The sequence below is a fragment of the Vespa velutina genome, chromosome 15 (genome assembly GCF_912470025.1).
Source record: "Vespa velutina chromosome 15, iVesVel2.1, whole genome shotgun sequence".
Taxonomy (NCBI): Eukaryota; Metazoa; Arthropoda; class Insecta; order Hymenoptera; family Vespidae; genus Vespa; species Vespa velutina.
Genome location: NC_062202.1, coordinates 5,161,812 through 5,171,680, shown reverse-complemented (window position 1 = coordinate 5,171,680; position 9,869 = coordinate 5,161,812). Strand labels below are relative to the sequence as shown.

Below are 9,869 nucleotides of genomic sequence, written 5' to 3'. Positions count from 1 at the left end.
TTTATTCAGTTTTACGTTTCTCTTTTTTGTCTTGAGAAGAATGCCAAGCGACAGCGCGAGTTCAATAGGCCTGAAGAAGCAGTAGCGTTGGCAGATCTCGTCGCTACCATTTGTTTTCGTCAAACGTAATGTACGAAACATATATATATATATATGTTCAAGTCGCTTCAGACGGAAGAAAAAACTGTCATGGATTCCTTGGTCAACGACGTGGACGACGATGAAAATGTTGTCTTCGACGATTCATCTGATGATCGCCATGTCTTGCGAATTGTGGTTACCGAAGCTAGCACAGAAATCGCTCGCGCTCTAATGTATCGAATTCTTTCTAACAACGTATTTGAAAATGATCGACTCATTTATTTAATTGTTTACGAAACATTCGAGAAAGCATTATTTTTAGAAAGTATTGTAATAGAGCTTACGGAATGCAGCCCGGCTCAGCTCTATGGTAGTCAGCCTTTCGAGAAATTTTTATTGCTCAAGTTTAGTTATATGCGTATATATATATGTATATATATATATATATATATATATATATATATATATATATATATATATATATATATTTTTTTTTCTTCTTTTTTTTTAACGTTCTCTTCTTTCCTTGATATACAAAGGAATTATTTGTACGCATGAGCCGTCGATCGCTTTTAAAGATGCGGACATTGTATTTTGTATTGGATTAGCAAGAGGATATGAATTTATGGACGAAGAGTATGAAGATTTATTTTTCAAGGAGTGTGCCTTAATTGCAAAATTTCATGTATCGATAAATTTTGACCTAAGTTTGTATAATTGTAATCTGACGATAACTTTTATTCTAGGGTGAAACCTTAGAAAGGTATGCAAAGAGAGATGTAAAAGTAATTGTTCTCGGAAATGCAACAGCTACTATTATTTCGCATTATGCGAAATCTATTCCTAAGAAGAACTTTACGTCCTTATCGAAATTAAACGTGAAAATGTGCGCGGCTCATGTTAGTAGCTTTCCTTTTCTATATATTTCGTAATCAGTAATATGTAATTAATTTTCAATATCGCAACAGATATTTTATTGGATTTCTAGATAGCAGCGCGAACTGGTTGTCGTGTCGATCAAATTAAAAATATTATCTTATGGGGTACCGATAATAAAAGTACGTTTCCCGATTGTAGGTACATATCTTTTGAAAAAGATGTGATTATTAATGACTGTTTACGTGCATGGCTAAAAGTAGATCTACCACGGGTATGATTAAATCATCGATAATTTACCATCGGAATAGATACAATTTTTAGAATATTTGTTATGTGAATATTGATATTCTTAACTAGATACTGGAAAATATATTGAATAGATCTTGGTATACGAGATCACTCGCATATGCACTTGCAGAACATTGCAAATTATTGTGGTATGGGACAGAACAAGATGAATGGACTTGCATGGGTGTATACTCTGATGGTTCATACGGTGTTCACGAGGGAATATTTTTTTCCTATCCAGTATTTTGCGATAACAAAGAATACGAGATCGTTCAAGTATCAGACATTTTTATTATCCATATATTTCAGAGAAATTTCAATATTATTTTACTTATAATTTTTGATTTATATACAAGGGTCTGCTAGATAACAATTCATACGTCCAGCGACAAATAGAGAAAATAAGTGAGTTCCTGTTGTTGAAGATTCGTGCTGCGTTTCGAATTTGCAATTCGAAGTAAAACATCGCTTTACTTCGATGATCAGATATATCCTGTTTATTCATTCCTATGAGCTTACGTATAAATGCTGGAACACTTCATTTTACTTTTTTCTCTAATACAATTGTCCGATTAATGATCCCATAGTACATATATATATACATATATATATATACATATATATATATATATATATATATATATATATATATATATATATATATATATAATAATATATGCCTTCTATATGATTAATTCAATTCACATTTCGAAATACTTTCAATTTTCAAAACTGACTGAAGATCGTTTGTGCTATGCCGTTATACACACGACAAATGTAAATTTTACGACATTATATGAATGCTTTCACGCGCACGAAATATTTCTGATCATGAAATATGTCAGCGTATTACAATATACTTACTTTCAGCTAAATGCTCATTTATTTATTGGTCCTTTGAATTTGGTACCGGTCGTGCACCGATTGCACCATTTTTATTTGATTTAAAGATCCAGGTACATTATTTGCGTGGCTGAGATAGCCCCAAAGGCCGCCAAAGCGCTTGCTACGCAAACCACTGCCGTTGTTGTCCCAGACACGCTAACTATAGTTCCAAGACAGCAAGAAAGGAAAAATTGCGCTAAGAAGACCATTGAAGAAACGATGGCGACGTCAGTACCAAGACCACGAACGCCGCCACTTTGAATAGCTTCTCCTTCGACCGTAATTTCGAACTACAAAGGAGATGTTAGAACATTTGCATTTTCTTTTCTTCTCTATTTCTTTTTTTGTTTTTTTTTTTTTTGTTTTTTTTTCTTTCTTTTTCTTTTGTCTTCATTAAAAAGTATACCATACTCACCGTCGACGAAGCATGATAATGAGCAACTAATAAATAAGGCATGGTAAATAAAGTGGAGTACATAACGCCAGCCGTCCAAGAGAATATTATCACGCCAGCAGGATGTTTTATGATAGCCATCAACATCATTCCACTACTGTAAAACAACAGGCCACAAATGTACACTTTGCGAGCTCTGGAAAAAAAATCACCATTGCTGGATTGGTTCCGGTCTTGAGCGAGAGCTGAAATTGTTTTACTAACTTGTAACGTTTTATTAGCTTTTCGATGATCAAGGAGTAACACGAGCAGGATAAAGAATACATGGACATTCCCCAACATCCAAAACGAACACCTCTTTCATATAATTCTCGTTCCTTCGTGCCATCAGGAGCCTATAAATAAATCATCGATTTAACGGTTGCGAATATTTTATAAAATATATTAAAATCAAAGTCATTTCATAACACGTTTAGTTTTCTTTTCAGATATTATGGAGTCATTATAATCGAACAGATCTACTTTTCTGATAGACCTTAAATTACGCGAACTAGTGGATAATAAATTAGCGATCGATAATGAAATTCTTAACCTGAGGATTACCGCCGTAAACAGCTTCGCCAACGAAGTCAGTGAAGTATAGAGAATAGCATACATGTGCCATCCAACAGAAAAGGTTGGTCAAACAAACCATTCGAAGACTATGAGGCATATAAACGATAGACATAAGGTATTCTCTCAAGGTAACTTTCGGATCATGTTCTACATCAGTCATTTCATATTTCGTTTGACTCGTATCTTGAATGGGTATATCGGGTATCATCGGTACCTCGCCTGGTCTTTTGATGGATTCTTCCACTGGAAGTGGCTTTAACGCGAATTCCTGGAAAATATGTGATGGTGAAATTATAGAGAAAAAGAAGGAAATGCCACATGAGGAATCACTCACATCGTTTTTCGTCATATGCGCATCTTCCTCGTTATCAATTGCACCATACGAAGTACATTCTTCACCAGTTATTTTATCGTACTCATTTCCTTTGGATTCTTCGGTCTAGAAAATGTTTACAAAATAAGTTTGGATCGAGATCGAGATCGAGATTAAACAAATTTTTACGATACCTTTTCTTCTCGAATTTGCTGATATTGGTCCCTTTCAAGTACTTCCAAAGGAATCTCTTTAAAACTCGTAATGGTAAAAGCCACGCATATTATGAAAATGATAGTGATTAATGTGAAAGTAGCATGAAGGTGTCCTCCTAACATAATCCCAATCGCCGTAGCGTCCCAATTGATACCACCTAATCCGTATCCCATGAAACCACCAAGTCCTGCCATTATGGTGAATGTACTCAATCCTCTGGCATGATCCTCTGGATTCATCCATATAGATTTTAATGATCGACTATGCCATATCTAAATATTACCAATGAATTCAATCTTATCATTTTACCAGGGATAGTAACATCGAGAAGATAAGCTCTGGCTGGACTTTGACAAGCGTCGGCATCGAAATCAAGAAGAACTGTGCCCAAGATCGTAAAAAATATACCCCAGGAATGTGAAGATGGTTTCAACGTCGGTACGTCATCATCCTTTGATGACTTCGCCGTCGTTCGATGACCTATTGGTATCGTATGATTGCTCCACGATGAGATGTCACCGAACGCATAACCCATGTTCTCGCCATTTGGCACCAAAATTAATCCTTAGGTGTGATTCAAAATAGGATAATCATTGTTAAATACTTTGATTTTTCACAAATATTCCCAAGATATGAGACTCTCGGAAGTTAAATCGTTACATTATTCGACTGTTCGTAAATTTCATTATATGATCGGTTTAACTTTCGAGAAGGTCATATATATATAATTTGATCATTCACCTATCAGAACTCCAATCGCTAACAAAAGAATGAAGGGTCGTCTTCTACCATATTTTAATCTGCAGCGATCGCTAACGCTACCCAAGATCGGTGTAACGAAGAAACCGACGAGAGGGCTCAGAGCCCAAACCAACGTCATATGCTGATGATCCACACCGATTTTCAATAAAGTAGGCGAAACGAAAGCCGTCTCGGCGGCGTAAGAAAATTCGATTCCCATGACGGCTGCGGAAACCCGTACCAATTCGCGGCGTGTTTTCTTTCTATACATTGTTTTTTAATACAAATATTATATTTTCATTTTCTTTTCTTCCTTTCTTTTCTTTTTTTCTTTTTCTTTATCATAAAACGAACGATACATGATACAGACATATGTACCTGTAAATATGAGCATAGTCGTCCAAGGTTCTTTCCAATTTGGGAGGACCACGAAGATGATTCAGGACACCCGGTAGGCCTTGGTCGAGTGGTACACTGCTTTTCCATTCTTTAAAAAGGTCCCATCTCTCCTTTACTTTATCACGAACGTCGTGAACTCTACCAGCGAAACCTTCGTATTCGTGCAATTTATCCACCATGGTTCACTGTTCAAGCTCGACGACCACTTTTGATAATAATTCAATCGTGAGTTCGTCCTTTCATTATCACGAAGGATGGAAAAACGAGCAACTTATATTCAAATATGCGCATCGATATTGAATTTGTTTAATCCTTTGCTCGGCTTGATTATACACGCCGCTAGAATTTGATTTTCAAACGTTACGAAAGCTTTCTCTTTCGCTTCTTTTTTCTGGCACGTACAAAACTTGCGTAACACACTGTCGAGAAGCGCCGCTCGACTGACATCACCGTAAACTTGCTACCGCGAAAGCTCCAGCGAAAGCTCTCCTCTTCCTCTCCTTCTCCCTCTCCCTTAGCCTTACCCTTACACACACACACACACACACACACACACACACACACACACTCTCTCTCTCTCTCTCTCTATCTATCTGCTTAGAGTTCCAGCGTTCTCACCACCTTCCACCTTCACGATACAAATTCACCTTGCTCAGCTCCGAAATACAAGTTGAACTTTTAGTAACTGACGAAATTAGCTTTATTCGTATGAATGTAAGCTTGTCTTCTCGAAAATTAACGGGAAACGGAACCGAAAGCACATTTCTCTCAGAGCATTTCTCTGCTAGAGAAAATTTTTAACTACTTTCTAAATGTCACTTTATTATATGTATACATATTAATATATGTATCTAGTTGATGTATTCTGTATACGTTTAGTTTATTACATATATGTTCAGTTTATACATGTTATTGTATTCTATATACGTTTATTGTATTATGTATACATTGAGTGTATGGATGTTTAGTTATGTGTATTTAGAAAGATATGTATATGAAGAAACGAGTTTCATTCGCAACCTTCGACGTTCGAAGGCTTTACTATAGGACGTAAATATAATTTCCTCCTCCGGAAATTATGTATTTGCATTTGGTTTTGCTTGATGTTCTTTTCTGCAAGCTATTTTCATTCGTATGTAGATATATAGTAATAATTTTATCCGTGCTTGATGCTCGAAGAACTTTTAAATATCCTTATAATGTAATTTTTAATTCAAATACATATCTCTTTACGAAATGAATGAGAATAGTATTAATTTTAAATGCTATATTGCTTTTAAACGATATATCAGAATCCATAAAAAGAGAGAGAGAAAGAGAGACTTATTCGATGATGTATTGAATCGATTCAACTATAGCAAGCTGTCAGTCGAAAGAAGTCTTACTAAGTAGGTCTTGTTGCGTAGTTGGCCTTGGCAAAAAGCTCCGTATTACAAGCCAGTTCGATATTTAAAGACAGCATCTTATTTCTTCTATATCTTAATTAGAATTTTCACGAAAGTATAAATAATCGATAAATCGTCCAAATAGCGATATTATTGAAATGACACGAGTACGAACTCCATTCTATGATAGTAACTGAACCATTAAATCAAATCTTGACAAACGTATAATATTTTTTACATGCGTATCGATTATTGCTAAAAAGTTCAAATTATATGAAATCTCTTGCAAAATCTGCATCAATTTTCTTTCTACGCAAAATGGCAGACTCATACATTCTTTTTATATCATTCCTTGGGGAAAACTCGCTGTTTCGTTTTTATTTAAAAAGAAAGTAAATACTTTAGAAAAAAATTGTTCGAGAGGAATCCTTAAATTTAATGCAGATAATTCTTCTATTTTATGGCGAATCCTTTGTGACTTGTTGTACATCAGTTGTTATATGCTCTCCTTTTTATTCTTCATATTTGAAGAATATTATCAGTTTATATATATCAGTATATATACACACACACACACACACACACACACATGTAATCGTTTCATACATAGTGGAATTATAATAAAATAAAACGATTAAAAATGTAAAAGGAAAGTTAGGAGATGAAATAGTTGTTCGATTTGATAACATTACCTGCTTGCAATAGTTCCAGTATTGCTACTATCGTTGTAACTTCACCATTTTTACCTGGAATATTTTCGAAATATTCTAGAAACTATGTAATTTCAAAAAATGTAAGAAAAAGAAATAAATGTTTTGGAAGTTACGTACAAAAGAAAGTTATGTACGCCGTTAAGCTTTGAATATTATTATTTGATGTGTCCACGCGAGAGAACTTCTTCTACGAGATATTGTTTCTCATTACTACAGGATCTAGAATCTCTATTTATTTGCCTACTCGGTTCTAAATAATGTAATATTTAATTTAAATTTACCTCAAATCAACTCTTGTTAAGTTACTTGTTTACTATTTTTTCTTATGTAATTAATAATGATTAACCGTTCCAATCGAAAGAAAAACTGTAGCTTTTGGGATATGTTTGTCAAATGTTTACCTATTTTTGATATGTGATGATTGTCTTCGAGTAAACTCTTACTTAGTAAGTAATAGACATATACAAACTATCTGTAACAGTGAACTATCTATCTTTGTGTATCAATATTACAGAGAGAGAGAGGGGGGGGGGAGGGGGAGAGAGGGAGAGAGGGGTTCAATCAAGAAAGAACATCGTCTTAAATCCGATTTGCTTGTTTATCACAAAAAGCTTCGAATGTCTCCATCCACTAGCAATCTTCGAGCAACATTTCTTCCGATCAAGACAAAAGCTCGGGGATAAAAGCTAGTAGAGTTTATTCAACGTATTATCGTTCTATCAAATTGTTTTTCTTTCTTTAAATCTTCGAACGTCGATGGAAGATTTATGTGTGTGTAACGGCTTAGATATATTTACAATTTTACGAAATATGAAAATCTTTCGAGATTCTACGAACTTTACGAATTTAATTATTATTATAGTTCCGATCATCGGATTTATTTGCTACCAATTTGCTTATTAACTATCGAAGAACGGAAATCGGAAGGTTAAGTTAAATATTAGTTTGTTGCTTGCGTCTCTATGCATCTATCATTATCACTATTGTTCGTTTTAGGAAGAAGAATGAGAATCATTCTTCGTAACTTTATTTTTCACGACGGAAGGAACTCAATCGTTTCCGTCCTTCTCGGCTTTATCAAGACGCGAGAAAAAAGAAAGCTCTGCAGGATTTAAGCGACGCTCTTCGATCGATCGTGGAAGTTCCGATGAGGGAAAGAACGTAAATTACTTTTCTTGTTTTCCTTGAAATGTTCTCTCTCTCTCTCTCTGTTTTTCTTTCTTCCTTTCTTTTGTCGTTTCTCTTTTTCTCCCTCTCTCTGTTCCTCTTTCTTTTCCTCTCTTTCTCTCTCTCTCTCTCTCTCTCTCTCTCTCTCTTTATCCATCTACTTTTGTTATTTTTCTTTGTCAGGCTTTAAAAAAAGTATTACATGATCTTTTGCGTCATTAGTACTTCTCGAAAAAGTAATGAGTACGATCTGGACTCTTAAAGAAAAAAATACGCTCATTTTATTGTATTTCTTTAATTATGGTCAATACTTTTAATTGATTTTTTATAAATTAATTATAGATATGTACATATATATATATATATATATATATATGTATGTATATATATATATAGGAACAGTGGGCTTAAGCTACACAGTATTTGGAAAGCAATAAATGCTTTTCTTAAAATAAAAGATATTAACAGTTTCTCTATTGTTTCCCAATGTATACAAACTTCCTCTCGTCTGTACATTCGTTGGAGACTCAATACTCAATTATTTTACTCTGCTCTTCTTTCTTGTATTATTTACTCTACTTTGTTATCTACTTTGATCTACTTTGTATTACTTTGATCTTTATTCCGTACGACTCTGATCTACTCTGTAGATCATTGCTTATCATTTCTTTTTTTCGCTCGCTCATTATCGCTTTCTTTCATTCATATATATCTTTCAGGACGCGGGCCTACGAACTGTGTCCAGACAAATCACATTCAGATAAGGTCCTAGACGTCGCATAATCTCCGCATGTGCATAAACATTCGTCTCTATCACTCATATACAACATATTCGCTTACATATCTCTCATATCACTTATACTCCAAAGCTACGCCTCTAGCTTACAAATTTCATTTTCAGCACTCCTTCGATACTTACACATACATTTTCCTAATCCTACATATATATTATGTGTATGTATATATATATATATATATATATATATATATTTACTTTTTCTAAGTTGAAAGTGCTATATTCTATCTCGTCGTTTAAACATTTGAGACGACAACAAAACTCTTTTAACATGACATCTGAAAATAACTGTACGATAACGATTACAAAAATATGTTGAGACTATATCTAAAAAATGCTATCTTATCATGATTTCCGGACTTAATTGATGACGTAAATGAAAAAAAAAAGTTATAAAAGAAAACAATGAACTTATAGTTAATAATGTAATCGAAGCGCTCTCTTTTTGTCTTTCACAGATCACCCTTCGAATAGAATACCTGATCATTAATATTTCAAAAATTCATGTTTTTCTTCATAATTTATGTAATCTACATTATATGATCATAAAATTGTTATTTTATGACAAAGTCACCCTGTTTTAGTATGAATTCAATATGACATGACGGAAATATACAAGAAATATAAAACTTTTAAATACTTTGCTTTTTTTCGGATGAACAAAGATACTCACGTGTATCACGTATGATTCGCGTACGAAACAAGGATAATACCAATAATAATCGTATTGTAAGATTTATTTTTGACATATTATTATTGAATCGTGACATTAAAAAATATTTTCAATGTGTTCTTTTGATCTTACAATATGAAAGTATTGAATTGTGATCGTCGTTACAATATTGTGGAAAATAATTTTTGCTAAAAGTATAGGGGTAGATTAGGTGACGGAAGGTAAATTTATCACTAGATTCAGTTTGTATTTATTAGAAAAAGATTGATAAGTAAAATGTATGAATTATAAAGCAAGAAAAAAAAAAAAAAAGAAAAAGAAAAG

The 9,869-nt window shown here is 33.7% G+C and overlaps 2 protein-coding genes across 2 annotated transcripts; one reads left to right on the top strand and one right to left on the bottom strand.

Moving 5' to 3' along the window:
• Nucleotides 1-189: 189 nt before the first annotated feature.
• On the top strand, nt 190-7,136 carry LOC124954505 (malate dehydrogenase, cytoplasmic-like). Its single transcript, XM_047507541.1, has 5 exons — nt 190-499; nt 690-766; nt 828-980; nt 1,070-1,231; nt 1,318-7,136. Exons 1-5 carry the CDS (start codon nt 190-192, stop codon nt 1,612-1,614), a joined length of 999 nt encoding a protein of 332 aa, XP_047363497.1. The 3' UTR covers nt 1,615-7,136.
• On the bottom strand, nt 1,520-5,323 carry LOC124954599 (proton-associated sugar transporter A). The gene is made up of 9 exons (XM_047507765.1): nt 4,791-5,323; nt 4,413-4,675; nt 3,981-4,235; nt 3,650-3,900; nt 3,477-3,581; nt 3,120-3,410; nt 2,792-2,922; nt 2,549-2,723; nt 1,520-2,423 (listed from the first exon to the last, which is right to left on the bottom strand). The coding sequence occupies exons 1-9, from the start codon at nt 4,988-4,990 to the stop codon at nt 2,193-2,195; spliced, it is 1,902 nt and encodes a 633-aa protein (XP_047363721.1). The 5' UTR covers nt 4,991-5,323; the 3' UTR covers nt 1,520-2,192.
• Nucleotides 7,137-9,869: the final 2,733 nt, after the last annotated feature.

Bases quoted from the DNA above. Each gene is read 5' to 3' on its own strand.
- LOC124954505 (XM_047507541.1), top strand. From the start codon at position 190: ATGGATTCCTTGGTCAACGACGTGGACGACGATGAAAATGTTGTCTTC. The intron at 767-827 runs GTATCGATAAAT...CTTTTATTCTAG, and splicing joins CCTTAATTGCAAAATTTCAT to GGTGAAACCTTAGAAAGGTA. The intron at 981-1,069 runs GTTAGTAGCTTT...TTGGATTTCTAG, and splicing joins TGAAAATGTGCGCGGCTCAT to ATAGCAGCGCGAACTGGTTG.
- LOC124954599 (XM_047507765.1), bottom strand. From the start codon at position 4,990: ATGGTGGATAAATTGCACGAATACGAAGGTTTCGCTGGTAGAGTTCAC. The intron at 4,676-4,790 runs GTACATATGTCT...AACAATGTATAG, and splicing joins GACTATGCTCATATTTACAG to AAAGAAAACACGCCGCGAAT. The intron at 4,236-4,412 runs GTGAATGATCAA...ATCACACCTAAG, and splicing joins AGCGATTGGAGTTCTGATAG to GATTAATTTTGGTGCCAAAT.